The sequence below is a fragment of the Plectropomus leopardus genome, chromosome 2, assembly GCF_026936395.1.
Source record: "Plectropomus leopardus strain MGB_pleo_1.0 chromosome 2, ASM2693639v1, whole genome shotgun sequence".
NCBI classification, from domain to species: Eukaryota; Metazoa; Chordata; class Actinopteri; order Perciformes; family Serranidae; genus Plectropomus; species Plectropomus leopardus.
This window is the reverse complement of record NC_142177.1, coordinates 8,047,920-8,068,032: the sequence shown is the minus strand read 5'-3', so window position 1 is coordinate 8,068,032 and position 20,113 is coordinate 8,047,920. Positions and strand designations below refer to the sequence as shown.

Below are 20,113 nucleotides of genomic sequence, written 5' to 3'. Positions count from 1 at the left end.
GTAGATGACTGAAGTACAAAGTAGGTAGAATACATGGGTAAATAGAAAATTTATGGTTGGAATAGAATCATAAATGCCTATTGATTCCCAGGAGAAACAGACATTTACAATTAGCTCTCTAATCTATATACACAATTTAAAAAATCTATTTAAAAATATGTGCATTATACGCTACAATAAAATAAATGAAAACAAAAGTAAAAAAAAAAGTACTAGACAAGACCATAATATGCTAAAATTACTTAGTGCTGGAAGTTTTGATGCCTGATGCAAAGGCCAGTCTTCTCTCTGGGGTGACGTCGGGCCTGTAGGAAAAGGAACAAATATTTAGATGTGTAATCTGACAGTTCTTTCACCACCAGATACATTTTACCATTTCAGACTGTGGTAAACAGATAGCTAAGTAAGCGGTACAACAGTGGTGATGACAACTTTAAACCGCATATATAAACACCAGTAATAAACCCAAACTTACAAAATCTGTCACTTCAAAGGCATTTTTAAACACTGTGCAGCAAGTCAATGCTAACCAGCCCTAGCACTGGAAACACGCTAACGTTAGCTCCACAGCAACACCGCAGTAACAACATACAGCCTGCAGCGGTACGATGCAATAATTTAGCTGTAAAGCAGAAATGAGACCAATTCCCCGGAGTCCTTTCAGCTCCCCTTAGCTCTCGCCACTTCAGAAAAGCCGCTCTGGTGGTCACCCTCGTTTTATCTCGTGCTCACTGGCACCGACCTCACTATAATACATCCATGACTGACACTCTGATCCACTGTATTTGGCGCTCTTGCTATGACCATATCTGCACACAGAAAAAGAAAAAAAAAAAAAAAAAACTGGCCTATGTTCATTTCTGCCTTTAAGTGGTTTGGTTTTTTGATACACTAAATAGAAAATCGAAATCACACCAACTTTGTATTTGAAATAACGCCTTGTATTTCAATTTTTGCATTTTAAAACAAAAATCCAATAATCCAAAATAATCATTTATTTATTTTTATTATTATTATTATTTTTTTACATACCCATTTTTGAACAGAAAATCCAATGACCAAAATATAATATGCCTAAATCATACTACACACTGGACCTTTATATAAAAGTAGCAGTGCAATAATGTCAAAACACTCTCTTACAAGTTAAAGAAATGTGCAGTTTGGAGGTTTGGGTTTGGGGTTTGCAGCCAGGAACAAAACAGTGCTGACCCATCCTTGCCAAACACAGACAGGCATGCATCAATCAAAACAATCACCAGTCTCAATCCATACAGTCTGCCCCATGAACTTCCCCCCATAGTCTGCACTGTCTGAAGATGCTGCTTTCTGCAGGAGAGGCAGAGATAAGCAGGTATCAGGGTGGGGCCAGTTGGTCAGAGGGCTAGTCTTTAGAGGGCCTTCACTTAATACCTTGCACTCAAAACTCAAAATATTGACCTAAATCAATCAACACTAAATACCCATCTATACTGCTTTTCAACTGAAAATACTGTAATGTCACTCCAAATCTGGGTACTCACTTCCCTTGTGATGTGGGGATGAAGTCCTCCTGGAGGAACACACAGGAACAGACAGGCAGCTGTGCTCTTCATTTTGTCCCACTGCCACCATGGTCCCTCTTCCTCTGACTGCTGCTGCTCTCCTCTTTATCCAGCAGGTCTTAATTGTTGATCGTCCTCAGCTGGGATCTCTGCAGCTGTGGCTGAGCTGGCAGTGGAAATACTCCAGATTTTTCATACACACCTGATGTCCTTTGCACCCTGTTCTCCAGCTTTCTTTACTAAGGGGCCAGGGGAGACACCACAATACCATAACCAATAACTGTAGCTGTCAAGTAAAAGTACTGAAATAATTAGAACAGTATTTACCCCTGATACGTACTTGTAGAAAAAGTGTGAAGTTTTACACTCGAGCAGAGTACAAGTACCTCAGATTCACACCTCCTGTGTACAGTAATCAAGCAAATGTACAAAGTAGCATTTCACCTGTTTGTCTCTACACCTCCCACTGTTTCAGATCCATGTAACTAAAGCGTTTCATAGTTTTTCTTCCTGTTTAAACTATATAAATGCCCAAAGTAAACATCAGTCCTTTTGTTGATGCTTTCTTGATTCACTTTTTAACCCTTCAAAATCTGGAGTGATATCACTTTTCTTGTGCTATTACTCCTTTTTGTGCTATCCTGTGCTATCACTTCAAACCCTAAGCAAATAAATGCGATTTCTTCCCCCCCAAAAAAGGAAACATAGGATGAAGAAAATGTCTAGGGAAGAGAGAAACAATCTAGGGAGAAACTATATTTATAAAGTTTCATATTAAAAATTATTTCACATAATTATTTTAGTTTTTAATCACTCCAGGTCATTTTCTTTTTCTTTTTCCCCCCCTTTTTTACAGTTGAATTTTTCAATTTGGTTTAATTAAAAGAAAAATGCTTTAAACTTATTGGTACTTTTATTGTACTTTTTACTATTTTATTTTTTGTAATTTTATGGTCATTTCTTCTTTGGTTGCTTATTTCCTTCTTCCCATGTTTTTGGAAGAAATCAAGCCAATTTGCTTGGGTTTCTAAGGGTTAACTCAAGTAGAGGAGACTGTATGACTTTTGAATTAATGGACAGCATCACCAGTGTCAGCATGATCTCTTATTGTAAAAAAAACACTACAGCACTATTGGTTGTAGATTGATCAACATGCTTGTTTACCTTTACCATCCTATCACCAATATCACAGCCCACTGGCTATTGTCTGACAACGATACACCTCTGAGGGCAAGGGCCAACATTTCAAGCTGATCCTGTGTAGAGAATATCCAGGCCAATACTTCCTCATTTCAGCTGATCTGTATTAACTCAATCCAGATAAATGTAAAAACAAGCTAATATAATGCTAACTCTTTGTCATATGATAGCAGAAGGCTTCCAAGACTGCATTTCAGTCTCTCCATGCTGATTGTTTAACATTTTAATATGATTGATCAACAACTACTTGGACTAAAAACGGACTACAAACTGATAGTTTTTATGATATGATTCATAATCCCTGAATCACTACGGTTTTATGCCATTCTACACCATTCCCCAAACATATGTAATATAACTAAGTAAGTGTTTTTCTTTTGGCCTAATTTTCAATTAGTATTTTAGACTACTGAAGACCACATTTACTTGGCATTGTTGGGAATCCTTAATTTGCAATCAGAGTAGCCCAGATTATTATGGCATGGATTCAAATGTTGCAGATTTGTCCGCAAGACATTACTTCTGTGAATTCTAGCAAAGTACAACAATAAAAGGGTTCACAATAAGCAAGGCTGTTTTCGCCAAATTCTTGACCCACTTCTGTAACTCAAAAATAGTCAGACATCAGACAATTATCACCTCTTTGTAGGAGTGAAAATGAGTCATCCTCAACATTTGTTGTGTTATGGTTTCAGAGCGATGAAGACGGCGGGAGAACGATTAGATCCATAAAAAGATGTAGGCGTTACAGGATGATTGTTTTTGATTTTTTTTTTTTTTCTAAATGATAAACAGGTTTTTGTTTTTCTGTTATCTTAAATGGTTTGAAAATGAGTGCGAGGGATGTCCTGATCAGATCAGATTTTTATTTGTTGTGACTGGAAATGTTAAAGTAAAGCTGTAACACTACTTTGGAGAGGAACTGTGATTATATGACTCATTTTTAGTGTTCTGTATTCTTTTATTACAAAGGTACACTAAGTGGATTTGAGAATAGTTTCTGAAGACACAATTTGGTTGTCTTTGTTACTTTGTTGAAAAAAGAAAATGCTTCACTAAGCGGGATTGAGAGCAATTTCAAAAGACATGTTTTATATCTCAACTTTGTCATTTTGTTGAAAAATAAAACCCAAATGCTTCACTAAGTGGGATTGTGATAAGAGCAGTATAAAATAGTTTTAGTGTGTTTACTTTGTTATTTTGTAAAAATAAAATAAATAAAAACAGTTTTGATGCAGAAAATTTTTTCTTTCAGTGCATTACAGAGCAATTAGTCTGTGAAGTGTTTACACTGGATTTATTTTTATAACTTTAAAGCACTTGAAGTGTGCTTTCTGCAGCTCCAGGAAAAAACAAGTATTGGATCAGGACTCGGTATCGGCACATACTCAATATCAAATAACTCTGATCGTGGGCGAAAAAAAAACCTTGATCTGGACATCCCTAATTAGTGCATATTGCTGTTAATGGGAATAAAAATGGTCCTGCTTCCTCCTCCCCCCCAGGTTTTTGGCTGAGCCTTGAATGTTTACAACATGTAGCTCCGTCTCTGTGTATGTTATGCAGTTGCCCTTTTCTAAAGACATGTGCTTTGTATTCAGGACCCTCAGAGAGCACTCACAACCTGGCAACTTTTTAGTCTCTTGCACTTGGTCTGTGTAGGTTGCTTGTAATTACTGAATTCACAGACGGTGACTGTAGCAGTCACCGGGAGGCCCGGTGGATAAAGGCATGTAGCAATAAAGGGCAAACTGCAACAAGAAATGCTCTCAGTGCTCTGAGGCTTTAGTGTGTCGCTCTACTTTAAACAAATTCATTGTTTCTCCCAAACCTTTGACAGTTTCACCAGAAACAAATACAAACATACCCTCAGATGCTCCGGGCTGCCTGGGTTTCATCGCTCTGACACGTTGCTCGTTTGTACCGATGTTCTTCACTGACAGTCTTTGCTGTCATGCCAGTGTGCTGTTGGGGCACACATCCATGCTGCCTGGCAGCGCTGTGCCTTTATTTGGGGCTGTCATCTTGTGCTTGTTGCCGGTAGTTATATAAGAGGCCACCATATTAGGAGCCAACATGACGCTCAATGGTGACGTTTGCAGCGAGGATTAAAATGTAAAAATTCCATCATTATGCATCCCAGTGATTATGAGTCTTTAAAAAACCATAATGTGTTGGAATTAAAGAACTGTGTCACCCTTAATATTTGTTTATTGCTAGTCTAAAGCATATGACATATTTTTTTGGAGAAGCAATGTTTTATCCCTTTTAAAACTGAGCAAATTGGCTTGATTTCCCTCAAAAACATGGGAGGAAGGCAATGAGCAACTTGAAATTAAATGACCGAGAAATGAGCAAGAAATTAGTAAAAGAGTACAAGAAAATTACCACTAAAAAACCCAGACGTATAACACAAACAGGGAAGTAAAAACAAACAAACAAAACAAACAGCAAAAACAACACCAACAGAAAAACATCAACAACACGGAAATAACCTGTGGAAAAAAAGCAGAAAATTATAGAAATTATGTATATTTATGATGATTCGAAATGCTGTTGTCTAGAAATTATTCCCTAGCTTTAATTTTTTTTTCTCAATCTACTAATTTCTTACATTTTATGGGACATTTCTTGCCAGGTCGCATATTATTTTTTTCCCATGTTTGTGAAAGAAATTACACCAATTTGCTCAGGATTGAAAGTTTTAAATACTTGGGTCTAAATTTAGCACAAAAAAATGATGTCTACCCAGGTTTTAAAGGGTTAATGTAAAGCTGCATGTGTGCATGGTGACGCGTTTTGTTCTTACGTAACGCAGCTAAATTACTGGAAAAATATTTTCCAGGAATATATGGAAAAAAAGGAAATGTTCCAAAATATGACGTGATTCATAATCCATAGCCTACTTTTGAATCACGATTACAGTTGGCTTAAAACTCTTGAACATATGTTTAGCGTGCCCTGAGCCTTTACTCATCTGAGGGGACACCCGGAAGTCAGGACATCCCTCTCACGACCATGAGAGCATCCCTTGTTCCTCCCACACAGCTCCACAGGTGAGCGGGTCATTCTGGACCGGACTGACCACTATCAGCTGAAGCAGCTCTCGGCCAGTAGCTGCCCGTTACTCCAGACAGTGAGCGGTCCTGGAGTACGCTGTTATTTTAACTGGAGCTGCCATCTGTCCCTGCACCCGTGCCAGGACGGGGGCTGTGACTCACGTTATGTACGTGTTGATGTCAGCAGTGAGGCTAAAAACTGCACTGCCAATCTGAATGTGCCTGATAGAGCTGTTACTGTGCCAGGGTTGCTTTTCATATTTTTTTCCCACATTTAATATCAGGTAAAAGGTTCTGAAAGAGGCTTTCGGCGGCCTCACGTGCACCTATCACTTAATTGTGTCTGTCTGGGAATATTAAGCTCAGGGAGTGTGATGCCACATCGCCATCAGTCAGTGGCTCGTTTCTCTGCTGCTGTGACGCAGCAGCACAAACAGCTATTAGATCAACAGAGGTGAACTTGTTTTCATTAGGGAATTGAACATGACTAACCTGCTTAATGCCCTCCATGCTTGTCCTTATTTGTGAGATTATAACACAACAGGTCACTGCCTACACTTGTAAACTAATTGCTGCTTGATCTGATGGAGAGCTGGGCAATATAGCAATATTATATTGATATCAAGATATTATACAGGATATCGTCTTAGATTTTGGATATTGTAATCTAGTGTAAGTGTTGTGTATTCCTGGTTTTACGGGCTAAATTACAGTAAAGTGATGTATATCGACTGTTCTGTTATACAGGCATTGCCTTTTTACAAAACGTTACTATTTAACACTGAACCGAAAGTGAAACTTATCTATGCTCTCTTCAAAGCCAGACTTAAATACTAAAATGTTACAGTGAAAATGCGTGTGTTTGGAAAGCACTGAGCATACAACTGGATTAATGAGACCTGAATTATACTGCATGAGTCTGTAAAGGGATGTTTTGATGTAGTTTTGTGAACGCAGCCCTCAATCAACGAATCAATATATGAGCTGTTTTCTGTGGAAGCATGCCAGAAAAACAGTTTTCTTCACATATTCAAGGTGACATGGCGAGATCAAATGATTTATAAATAATCATTTTTTTAGGTATTCCTTTCAAATGTGTTTGAAGAAGCACCTACATCCAGCTTTAAACAAGACAAACAACGTTTGTTAGAAATTGAAAACCTGTATTGTGCAGACAATAAATAGTGCTTACAAAGGGAATTTTGTCTTTTACACAGACAAGGATTCTGTTTACACTGTTGATATGAAACGCATCAACTGAATCAGTGAGACTCAGACACAGCTCGGGGATGTGACTACTGATACTGGAGTGGGACTGGTCGACTCGGTCACATGCACATTTCCCCCCTGTGGCATCAAAAAGGACGTCTTTCAAAAGAGTCTGTTTACAAAAAAAAGTCTCTGCTTGTCTATGGCGAATACACGACCTCGACTCCTCCCACTCCTCTGACAAGGTGAAGTGAGGGTTAAAGAGATGTTCCTCTGAGCAGAAGTGGAGCTCGCTGCATGCGTCCCTGTCTACCGGCGGCTCCATTTCTAGAGACATAGCCTCCAAAGGTTCACTGGACTCAAATACCAGGACACCCACTAACTGTGGGCCAGGGCGCTGGAAGACTCCGTGCAAAGGTCTTCACTGACAGAACCAGGTATCAGCAACTCTTCACAGAAGAAACCTTGCTATGGCCGGTGGAACCTGCAAGGCGAAAAAGAGGGCAAAGTGTGAGCGAAAATATTCACATACTGGGCATTCATTAATCAAAAGTCCTATTATTAGCCTGATGGACAGTGCTCTTAAAATCAGCCAATGGCCTCTCCTTGAAAACGGGGTCTTGCGTAAGCACAACCCCGGCTAATTCAGGGATTTTTTTTTTTAGCTATAGACAGTCTTCACATAAGCAAAACGTAAGCTAAAAATACATGGCGATTCATTATAGTGGAGAGGTGGTGCAAAAATGTGCAACTTTGTCGTCTCAAGAGGCCTGGTTGCAGCTAAATTTAAGGCCTACTCTGCAGGGTGTGCACTCACTGATGTGAAACTGTGGGATAGTGCACCTTCACAAAGTCACACTGACCCTCTTACACATCATCCACTTGTAAAGCAGACACAAGGAGCACAAAAGCGAACAACAGGCGCTCAAACCAACCTTGTCAGATGCTTGCTTGAAGAATGCACTTCCATCTCATTGCTTTTGAACTCGTTCAGCTCTTTCCGTATCGCCGCCTGCAGAACAAAAGAGACTTTGAGCGTAAGCCCAGGTGTGTCTGATCGTAAGTGAAGTGAGCCCAAATGAGGATGTTGTAAAAATGGAGAAACATCTGTTGTTTAGGTGAAGATTATGTAATTTTAACTGTGTTTTATGTCAAAGAAATATTGTTGACGATGTCAAGCACTAAAAATATTGCAGTCTGTGAAAACCAGGATGTCACTTCGGAAAATTCATTGTGTGAGACAGGGTTTCTGCAGGGTCCACAAAGCTAAATCTAAGATGTTTTAAGACCTTTTAATACCATACAGAATGCAGTTTACTACCTGTTTCATAATAAAAAACCAGAAGGAACTATATGACCTAGAACAATAAAAATTCTTCCAGTACTTCAAAGCAGTATGTAATAAAAATCCTTATGACATTATCAATTAAAGAAAGCCATCTGGACCAGGATAAGAGACATAAGACATAAAAAATAGTTGATTAATTCATGTAAGTTTATTTAAGTGCTAAATTGACACTTGCCCATAAAAAGATGATAACCTTTCTATATAGTATAGTTTACTGTCATCACTGACATAGTGCTGACATAGCCGTAATTTGGGGGGATGCAGGGGACATACCCCCTTCAATATTTAGACCATGCATTTGTCCCTTTCAGTAAAAACAATAAAATAAGCAAAGGACTTTTACACTGAAAAAATGGGGTTGTAAATCACAAGTTTCATCACGATATGATGTTGTCTTCATTTTTTAGAAATAATATAGCATTTGCTGATGCCACAAAGTCTGCTATGATTAAATTTCTATTTGATACAACTGAAGGGCCCTTTTAAAATCAGTAACAGGATGTCCCACACATTCATCTATTTGTGGTGGCCTGCCAAGATTAAAACATCTGCAGCCACAAATAGATTTTCTATTTTTGGAGCTGGACCGTTCATTAGGAGCACTGCTGACATATATGTGCCGGTTGGTTATTTATAGTACCACGCTGTCAGAGCACAGAGCATACTTTGGGCAGAGACGGAGCAGCAGAACATCAAAGTGACCTGCAAAAAGTTCAGAATTTAGAGGGGGGACACAGAATGACTCAAAGGGACACTAAGGCATAAAAAAAGGAAAAAAAGGGAAGTGTTCTGTTGTCACCCCATCTGAACAATCAATGTATCGTTACTCCCCTTCTGCTACAACTTATGGATCTAACAATGCCTCCTGTAAAGTAGTTGGTGGCAAGATACAACCTCAAAAGGTTACAATCGGTGCATAACAAAAAATAACCAGAGGGCAGAAAATTAATTGTTTGACACTCAAAATCTCTTGGGGCAGGAACCCCAGACCCCCTGCTTAACATGTCCTCTTAAATGTTAGACAAATCTAAATCCTTAGATGCTGACTGAAACTCCATAAAATCAATTCAACAGCCTCTATCAGCAAAATCCACCGCACAACAATCCCATGTTTAGTCTACAGGTGTGGAATTTCTCCTTAAAGCCTGCCCAGAAGAACAGTTTATATTTTTGTAAATCTAATTTTAAGACTTTTTAATACTTTGCTAAGGGCTTTTGGAGTGAATACAATGATTTTAAGTCTATCTAAGACCTGCAGAAACCCTGGAGAGGGGCGGACACAGCTCTATTTCATGGAAAATGTCAGAATATAGTCACTGAATGGAACAGTTGTACTTCTTTAAATATTTAAAATACCAGTGTTGCTGAACACCAGAGAGTGTTTTTAGCTACCTTGTCAGCAGCTGACAGTCTGGTCCAGGGCTTGTCAGCTCGCCTGTCATAGTCCTGAGCTTTGGCCACTTCCACATAGTCACTGAAACGGATGAGGATCTTTCTGTCCCGCAGCTCGTCCACCGTCGGCCGCTGGTTCAGCTGCGAAACAAAAAGAAACATCGGCTCTCGTCAGCGTATCGATGCATTTAATCAACAAAGAGATTGGCGATGGAAACTAAATATTAAAAACCGAAGCAGGTGGGGTATTCAGGTTGTGTTTTGACAGGTTAATAGTGTGTGTGATGGCTGGCGTGTTCGGATCACTGCTTACCTTTCTGTTCAGCCGCTGCTTGATTTCCCTCCTCTCCTCCTGCTCTGTCTGATCATTTCTTTCTGTTGACACAACAAAAGACAAATATTAAATCAAAAAGCAGCTCTAAATCACTTACACTGACTGGCTTCTCGGAGATGCCAAGTCATGGTAGCAAAGGCCACGTAAACATGCAGTCAGGACTGATGATTAACGGAGCTAATGTGTGTGATCCTCCTCATAATCAATACCCCTCAGTAAGCTGTGTTGAGACTGTGCTGAGGACAGGACGCGGGGACTGACTTCTGCTGTGGATCAGTGCTGAATGGGAGTTGGAGAGCGAGACACGGGCGGATTAGAGCACTAATAGGATTGATCTTTATTAGATGCGGCAGAAACATCACTAGATGTCGCTTCATTTATTTTTAATCTCTCTTTTTTTTTATTCAGTTTTATTTTGGGGCCGTTGAACTAGTTTGGCAGCTTAACACGAGGCCGGCACCTGTCACTGTCGGATTGTTTTTCACTTAGGGCGCAACATGAGTCAACTATTTGCATTTTTACTAAAAAGGCTTTTAGGATATTGGGTCAGAGAATTTGTTGTGGTTCAGGGTGATTCGAAGGGTCGCGTTTCGCTACGACACATGTCCCCGTGCAGAGAGACGGGGGTCAGTGATGGAACAGGCAGCTGCTCGGAGCTCACAGGTGGCTCGTCTCGACTTGGGAGGCTCAGTTCATTACGAACGTGGGAATCCCATTCTTCACATTGATGTTTTATAACTGTTCTGTAGCGTCAGGACAGCACGAGCAGTTTCACAGTTTGAAGTGCTACGATCTGACACATTCAAGTAAAGCGATTCTTCGAAATAAAACATTGCCAGCGTGTCAACAAGGAGCAAAAGGAATTATGAAGATTCAATTATGAGTTCAGATCATTAAGGGAAAACAACATACAACTTTGACTATGGTCAACCATCTTGATACTTTAAGTCCCCATGGAAATAACAGAGAAATGCCACTAGATATATAGTTAAGGGTGCTTTTTCTTTTTGCAGAACAAAAAAAGATGTGACGTCAGTATTTGAATGCTTTTGGGGTTTTTTTGCAAATATGTTATTTTTTAATAGATAAAAATTACTACTCTGTTGATTATTTTCTCAACTTAATTCATAGTGTCAGAAAATAGTTTAAAAAAATAAAATAAAATAAATCATAAATAAATAAAAATTCCATCACAGCTCCTCAAAGCCAGTAGTAATGTCTCTAGTTTACTTAGTCTTAAACTCAAATATATTAAATTTACAATGATATAAAGTTGAAAATGGGAAGTAATAGGATTTTTTTTTTTCTTAAATGACTCAAACTATTAGTTGACTATTATAACCAACTATTACAATAGTTGACCATTTATGATAGTTATCCACAAATTGATTAATAGAATAATTAATTTGGTTGTAAAAAGCTCAAAAACAATAAAAATAATACAAAAAAATGAACTAATAGTAATAAAAACGTCTTACTTTGAAATTCCAATTTATGACACATCAGAGCAGTCTATAGTCACTTTAGAGATATTGAAGATTAACTTTTTTTTAAGTAACATAAATCAACAGAAAATCGAATCAAATCTGATCGGAAGCTTTTCAAATTAAAAGTGTAGGTAAATGTCGGAAATAAAAAAATAAAATAAAATACACTAAAATAAACTGGGGACGTTCTACTGCGAGATTTAACAGAAGAAAATGTGTTGGATCGTCATCAGAGACCAACATAATCCCTATCATTGTTGGCTTTAGCGATATAAACCGCTCTGGATGGTTTTAGTACTTACGCTTTAAAATGTTCCGGCTCTCCAGCTCCTCCACGGCCGGCCTCTGGCTCAGTCTCCTGCGGAAAAACACCAGAATTACGTTCTGGACCATCTCTGCCCCCTCAGGCTGCCGGGGTTTCTCTCCTCAACCCCCCTTCGTGGCACAAAGTCTTTTCACTAATACTAGCACTTTGGATGCTTGAGCCGGTGCGCAGAGCGCCAAGATCCGCACATCCAAAACGCAAACACCGCGTCCCACCTCGAGTCCAAAAAGCGGCTTAGTTTGGTATTATAACATGTAAGGCTCCACATCGGGAAAGAAGTCAGGCTGCGCGTTTAATGTCACGCGTCAGTGCCAGTTTGGTGAAGAAAAAAGAGGTAGAGTTTCCCCTCTAAGAGCGGCTCGCTTGTTGGTCAGATGGAAGTTGAGAGAGAGGAGCGTTGGTTGTTTAATCCCGGCGGAGCGGAGCGGAGGATGCTGAGCTGTGCGCTGAGTGGAGTGAGTGTTGCAGCACAGCCTGCCTCCTTTTTACCACATGCACATTATACTCATGTGAAGGGGAGGGACTGAGGAGGAGATTCCCTATGCGGGCACGCGCGCGAGCGCGCACTCACACAAACCTAGGACCTGACAGCTCTATCAGAAAAAAACATACTTATAAACAATCTTTAACTAAAGGCAAACCCATCTAAACTCACTTTATTCCAGTCTTTATAAGGGACTGTTCGTTATTTATAAGAGGGGAGAGGGTGGTGTAAAAATGTGGTGGTACTTCAGATTTTTAAGCACAAATCATTTTTTAAGAAAGGGACTTGCTTTTGTTTTGTTTTTATTTAGGCGAGGGATATTCAACTTTAAATGTTATTTAATTATTTTTAAACACCCTCAGAACCCCAGACCCCCAAAGTGGGTTTGAAGGGCTTTAAAAATAAATAAATAAATAAAAATCAATATCTAGCGCTGGAGGAAGTATCTGACTTAAGTACTAATACAACACTGCAAAATACTGTTACATCCTGCATTGAAAATGTTACTAAATTATGTAAAAGTAAGTTGCGAACATGTACTTGAAGTATTAAAAGTAAAGATACCCAATCAAGAAAAAACAAACAAACAAAAAACAAAAATTTACGGAGATATACAACAGAGAGAAGCAAAAACATCAGTTTTGAGAGGCTCAAACCAGCAAATGTTTGGCATATTTGCCTATCACATTACTTAAATAATTAATAAATTACCCTGGCTTTATTGACTAATTAATTGGTTGATTAATTAACGAATGATTTCCACACAAACAAGAACTACAGAGTGAAATGGTGGTATAAATGCAGTCACATGGTCACAGAGGAAATGAAATCAGAGATGTGGTTGACGATATCAGCATTTGTATTTGCGTGGTCATTCTATGCAGCCTGCGTGTTTAACAAGACAGGGTGGTTTGGCACAATCAGATTTAGCTTGTGTTAGTTCTCAGCATTCCACATCACCTGAGTTGTAGGATTCCTCACATGACTTTCTAAGATAAATCAACCCCACCCCCAACACACTCACTGCCACTAAATTTGCCACACAGCTGTTATAAGACAGCACTGGATTCCACAAAGAAAACTCATATAGTGCCTCACAGGAAATGTAGATTGAGTTAAATGTTACAGTTAAATCCAAATCCATGTATTAAAAAAATACCTTCCTTACTTTCCTTACATGGGTAAAATGGACAAAATTGATAGTGATTACTTATAAAATGGCCCATATAGGGGAGACCGGGGGCAATTGTGACATTTTTCAATTTTGATGTTATTACTCAAAAAACCCTTTAACTATCTGGATAAAATCTTTTATATGTACATACTTGTATTCTACCTTAAAGATTACTAGTTTAAGTCCCCAGACCAAGACAGTAGCCTAAATGTGAACGAAACTGAGCTGAATTGACTTTGTTTTTTTCTTTTTTTTTTAATCTATGCCATAATTTCAAAATATAATAGAATAAAATGTGTAATTTCTGTGAAAACATTTTTTATTGGCTAAGTATAACTGGCTAGCTCACAGCTGAGAAAGACCTCTGAAGTTAAAGCTACATCACTGCTTTACCTTAATTGTTATTTAAAAAAAAATTGAAAATGAACCAACAGTCTGGTAATAAAGTTAGTTATTCTTCATGAGGATCCCCACCACATCCCCCAGCTAAACTCCTGCTTAAACTAATTAGCTTAGTTGCTGCGATTGGACCTTCTGACACTAGTGTAACTAACAGAGACACATTCTAACTTCCATCACATTAACATTCTCTGCTATACACAGTATACAGCCTGGACCGACCGATATTGGTATTTCATGGCTAATTCCGATACCGATTATAAATATGTAATGAGACCAATGACAGATATTTGGAACCGATGTGCATTTACAATAAAAATGAAAATCTTTCTGTCAATATTTAGAATTTGGAATATGACAAACTCAAAATCAAAACCTTGTTTAAATGCCTTTAGCAAATGTTTTATCAAAAATAATATGTCAAAATAGCTAATTTATCACAAAACACTGATACAGATAATTGTCAAAATGCCAATTGTGATTTGTTATAGTGGGCTATATAAAATAAAAAATTTAATTCATAAAAATCAAATTTAGGATAATTTTCTAAAACAGACTAGTTTGAATGCATAAGAAAGCTGAGAGAACACATTTTCATGCAGTATTTCATGAGATTGTCCAAAGGCAGTCTTTTCAGAGGTAATGTAGGTCCTTTCACAGTGATTTTTTGGGTAAAATAATTATCCTAATAAGGCACAAAACTAAAGCATTACTTCTGTTCTACCTGTTACACAGTTTACCGGCCAGCCTGGAAACTTAAACTCTATTTTCTCTACTAGTACCATTTAGTCAGAATTTTTCACAAGCTGTCACGTTGCCCTAAGGGGAGACAAAAAATGCTTAACTGTGGAGCCCCCAGATGCAACCACGACTAGATGCACTAATGCGATGCTAAGTGTTTCTAAACACAACGGGTGCACAGAACAGACCCTCCCTGAAAAAACAGGTTAAATAGGGATAATCAGTCACGACACACTTGAGAAAAAGGTGTGAGGGAGCTCATAATAAAATCTACTTTTACAATCACCCAGACAAAGTGTCAGACCACGATGTATTCACACTCTAACTGCCAGGAGATGAAACTATGATTCACACCAGCAGCAGGGACAATGTACAGCAGACTGAAGGAGCAGAAAATTAGATCAGATGTTGTTCTGACCAGCTCAGGAGCATAAAGTGCTGACCGAGAAAGGGACATTGCATTTACTGGGAACACAGTGTCTTTTTCGGAGCAGGACAACCCCCATCCCCCAAATTATTGAGGTGGACGGACAGTTTTTAAAGCCTGGATTCACCGAAGGAAAGCTGGCATCATCTTTAAATTGTCAAAATGATACTGAGTAACTTACTAAACCCCTCCAATTGCTCTTCCAAAGTAAAAAAATCGTAACAGGGATTTTGGAAAACTTTTGTGATGACTTTTGATAGGCTTGATAACGAAGTATAATCTTTAAAAATGTAAAAACACTTCGCAGACACACCATTTTCTATTTGTTATTTGTACTATTTTCATTTAGATGTATTATTCTTACATGCATCAATGCTATATGCTATTTCTGGACAAGAATATTAGACGATTCAGCAAAACCACGGATAACCGTGCCCAATGCTAATGCCAAGGTATGGCTAAGGTGAGGCAACTAGAACACTTAGTTGAGGTTTAGAAAATATTGTGGCTACAGTTAGTAACAGCCTGATCTCATTCCAAAGACATTAAATGAAGATGCTTAGTCATGCCCCTCACTGTGTGATATTGGGGCAAAAGGCACCCTTTAGCTTCTTAATGAGATGCACCGAGCCTGCAACTAACTCAAATGTAAAGTCATGCTCAGCAATACTTGACACTGAAAACAGCAGATGGAATAAGAGCTAAAAAGTCCATGTAGCCATTTTAAAAACAGTTTGTAACAATGTAATTAGGGCCAGGCTTTATAATGATAGATATTGTCATAGATTTTGGATATCCTAATATCATAGGTGTTGTCTTTTCCTGGTCTTAAAGGCTAATTACAGTGTAATTTTCTGAACTTACCAGACTGTTCTAGCTGTTGTTAGTTGCCTTGACCTACTTTTTCGTTATATATATGTCGCTGATGATTATTTATCAGAAATCTCATTGTGTAAATATTTTGTAAAAGCACCAATAGTCAACCCTGAAATATTGTTGCAATATCAAAATCAAGGTATTTGGTCAAAAATATCTCGATTTTGATTTTCTCCATATCATCACCTGTAATTCTGACAGACGTAACAACCTATTTGCATTTGATTAATATCAGCTGAGCTTAAACTATGGCAAGGACAAAATCATGGAAAACCTTTTATAAGCTGCATCATTTTGTCCACACCCCTGTAATTGACAGGGTGGATGGCACCCAGAGTGTACTTCTAAAATAAGCCTCCCGTTCTGTGACAGCTTCAGCTCTAACTGGGACCACTGACGGCTTACAAAACAGGACCACGGACATGACAATGGAATCTGAGGGGAGTGGATGTGCTATATGGAGCAGAGCTATAGCAGAATGTGTGGTCTGCAGTGGAAAACATTTCAGGTCAATAGCATTTGCCTCAGTTCACAGAGCCAATCAAATCTGCTGCAGCCGCACGCTCAAAGCCAGAAAAGATGCATCTGATGTGTACATCTGACAATTTAGGTGCCGCAGATAACAAAAACGCTAAACACCAGAAAAGCTGGGGTGAGTCAGCCTGATTCTATTTTGCCAAACAGCTCTAACAGGCCTTTAGTCACAGCCTCCTGCAGCGATTCGCGCTTCACAAGTATTCACCCACTCTGCTTGGTCAGAGGTAAAAGTTCCTCCTTTGTTGGAGAACTCACCAGCATGTCAAAGCAATGAGCTGCCTGTGAGAGCAGGTGCTGATGGGAATGTCAGCCCATGAAAAGTGGAGGAGAATGGGATGAGTCAGGCGCCACGGGCCAGGCGGCGGCCTGCTACTGCCCACTGAGGTGTATCCTAATCCCGCGCTTCTTCCCCTCAGTGGCAGAGCCCGAGGACAGCAGCGCCACGGTCGGATGTGGAGTCGGAGTGTGCCCAGGACACCCAGGGGACGGGGGATGCGAGGGGGTGGCTGGGAAGTACTTGCCAGGAATAATTAAAGGAACCCTCTTTAATCGTAGCCTACCAGAAGCTTGACGTTTATGTAACTTGGAACAGGACACGGTCGTGTTTAAGTGTTGACCTGGATGTTTCAACTGTTACTAGGTCACAAGAATATGAAAGACTGGGTGTGAGGAAAATGGTTCTTGTATACATATATATATATATATATATATATATATATATATATATATATATATATATATATATATATATACAATGAAGACTCTACTGCACTCATTACTACATTCCAAGTTATGAAAAAGCTGATCACATAAGAGCCTTCCAGCTGCCCTTTAAAACTCTGTCTGTTCAAGGACTCACAGTGCTATTGATGGGAAATGAATGGAACACATTCAAAGGCTCAGACATAAAATCTAGAATCAATTCTTTATCTAGCCAGTTGTTTGTCTGAGAGGCTTTGCCTTGTAGCGCACATCCACAGATCAAGGGGACGGGGGAGGGAGGGGTCATGTCTGGCTCTTGAACATCCTGGTGGGAGCTCAGTGTGTACGAGGCAACTTCAAATAGCAATCCATAAACTTTAACACTAAAGAGGACTATAGGTTTCTGTACATACACCATGACCTTTCACAGTAGCTGTTTCCTAAGTTAGGTTTTAAATCTAGGTTTAACAATTATGAGACTACACTAAAGGACTCTGCACACCAAGTAAATATTTTTGGAATGTATTTTTTCTTAATCCATCATCCAATAAAAATCATTATGCCCATACACCTTGCACAATGAGTCTTGTGTGTTTTATTCTATTTATTACAAAAATACACATAACAAGGAAACATGTAGACATATTTGCTCCCTTGCTTCACTTCCCTGAAGTATCTCCCACTACACCTTCAAAGAGTCAAAGTTGTTTCTGGTTTAAAAGTAAATACAACCTCATACTGTGTCAATCATGTGTGCTCACCGACTCCAAAACTTTTGTCCATCGTTAAAGTTTTTGGAACTGGTTCAGTTTGCTGTGTTTTTTCCATACCGTCAAGAGTTTTTTGACCAAGGAGCAGTAAAGAAAATGTGGTGTAACCTGCAGGGCACACACATCTGAAATAAGAGGAATAAAGAGGGCAAAAGTGGAAATGTGTGTAAGCAATTACCTTTTTGAAATGCTCAATGTAAGATTTGGACAGAGAGCAGTATCAGCGTAGTATTGTTGCGATACACTACAACAGCCTGCCAAAACTTCCTGTAATTGAAGCAAAAGTCAGAACCATTCAAAAAAAAGTTTTCAGCCGAGAAGCAAACCAAAGCATGGTTCAGTTTCATTCTGACAAAAACTACCTCTTCTCATCAGATCAAGGTTTAGTTGTTTGGTTCGGACATTGTTCCGGGTAGTTCATTAGCACCACACTAGTATATACTGCCATATACCATCTGCCCTGGTGAAATTTCAGCTAAGCACGAAGATATGAAATATCCCATACCGCCCAAGCCTATTGTCAAGTGGTAGAAAATGTACAGTATATGTTTCAGTTCGTCCATGAACAAAGCAACACAAGAACAGAAAGAATCAGTTGGAAAAAGCTCTGAGCCTTTTCAATCATTTTTAAGGATGTGAAAATGGGGATACGGGATGATGGGACACAAAACCAATCAATGTCAAGTAGACGCAGCTCAGGTAGGTGATGGCGACAGGACATAGGTATGTCATGTATAATTTTTTTGTGTTCCTGCATCATCAAAATGCAAAACCAAAACCAACTTTATGAAAATAAATACCATGTAACAAAAACACAAACCTTGACTTAGACCTTGGTTCGGACTTTTAGGTCCTAAAAATTATCTTAAGATGAACATGACTGTCTGCACCAAATTTTATCCATGCAATAGTTGTGGAGGTATTTCACTCATAACAACAAATGAAAATGTCATGATGGCGAGAGAGTCATTAGAATTCATCATCTGGGGACCTTGAATATTTGTATCAAACAGACCGACACGGCCACCCCTAGAGCAATGCCACTCGCTCGGCTAAATGTCTGAGTCAGAGCTGAGTGTCTTATCTGTTCAAAGTACATTAACTGTCCGGAAACAACTGACCAAATATTGATTTCCTTAAAAAATGGACATCCATTAGCCAACATGGCAGATGAACCCTATTTAAAAATCAATTTGTGGCTCTGTTTGCATAATGAACACTCACACAGTCAACTGGGAAGCCATAATCAGTGCTGTAAAAAAGGACAAAGGCCAGACTGAGAGAGCAAATATACACCCTACTGTATATGTTTATTTATAGCCTGAGAAATGTAGCAGAAGCTGACGAGCAAACAAATCTAGCCGCAGATGACACGGGCTGCATCTCCTGATCACTGATGATCTAACCCCAACTTAGGGCGAGAGAGGAGAGAAAAACAACCACTGCTCCTTGAGTGGGTGCTGAGGCTTTGAGACTTCTGACATCTCAATTAGAGGGTACTTGCAGCCAGATCCCGAGAAAAAAACCCATTGTGTAACGTTAATTACTGCATGTGGAACAGGGATGGTCTAAAGCGGTGACAACGTGTAATTTGAGGATTTCACTTCATGCCATATATGTGCAGGCTGTGTCATCCGGTGCTTGCGTCTCTCCAACTTCTTAACAATATCTGCCAACTCCAGTCGTGTAATTGGATTGATGCCCGGCTGTGATGCCGCTTGCTTCAAAGGCATAAATAGAAAGTGGAGAGGCACATCCTGAGAGGAACGTTCCTCGTGTGAAAACCGCACAGACAAAAACTACATGCTGTCTTAAGTATTTTAACCCTCAGCTGACTGTAGACGTGTTCTCAGCTACAGTAGTGGGTGGAAGCAAAGGGAGTCAAGGGGATTTTGGCAAACAAATATTCAGTGATAGTGCTCTTTTGTTTTTAAAAAAAATAGCACAGCATCACACTGTTACACTGTTGTGTTGCTGCAAAATATTCTTTGCGAACACACACACACACACACACACACACGATAAAATAAATAGCTTGTGAGTCACTCACAAACACACTGATTCACATTTAGTAGGCTGCAGATTTGCGGCCGTTTTCAGACCAG

At 39.2% G+C, this 20,113-nt stretch overlaps 1 protein-coding gene and 1 long non-coding RNA gene across 4 annotated transcripts in view; both read right to left on the bottom strand.

The window, feature by feature from the left end:
* Positions 1–7: 7 nt before the first annotated feature.
* LOC121953773 (uncharacterized) lies at positions 8–5,810 on the bottom strand. 2 transcript variants are annotated; one of them, XR_015777865.1, is made up of 3 exons: positions 4,612–5,810; positions 1,144–1,783; positions 8–305 (listed from the first exon to the last, which is right to left on the bottom strand). It is a non-coding gene; the product is annotated as an uncharacterized LOC121953773 (long non-coding RNA). The 2 variants fall into 2 exon arrangements; XR_006106527.2 differs by having other exon boundaries at positions 25–305; positions 1,524–1,783; positions 4,612–4,771.
* A 1,135-nt stretch (positions 5,811–6,945) lies between these two features.
* The window catches only part of phactr3b (phosphatase and actin regulator 3b), a 62,659-nt gene continuing 49,491 nt past the window's right edge, over positions 6,946–20,113 (bottom strand). For both annotated transcript variants that reach the window (XM_088083884.1, XM_042493853.2), the window contains exons 9-13: positions 11,876–11,931; positions 10,066–10,127; positions 9,753–9,893; positions 7,948–8,024; positions 6,946–7,496 (exon numbers count right to left, since the gene is read on the bottom strand). In XM_088083884.1, coding sequence (XP_087940010.1) covers positions 7,481–7,496; positions 7,948–8,024; positions 9,753–9,893; positions 10,066–10,127; positions 11,876–11,931 — 352 coding nt within the window. In that variant the 3' untranslated portion in view covers positions 6,946–7,480. The remainder of the gene's footprint in view (positions 7,497–7,947; positions 8,025–9,752; positions 9,894–10,065; positions 10,128–11,875; positions 11,932–20,113) is intronic.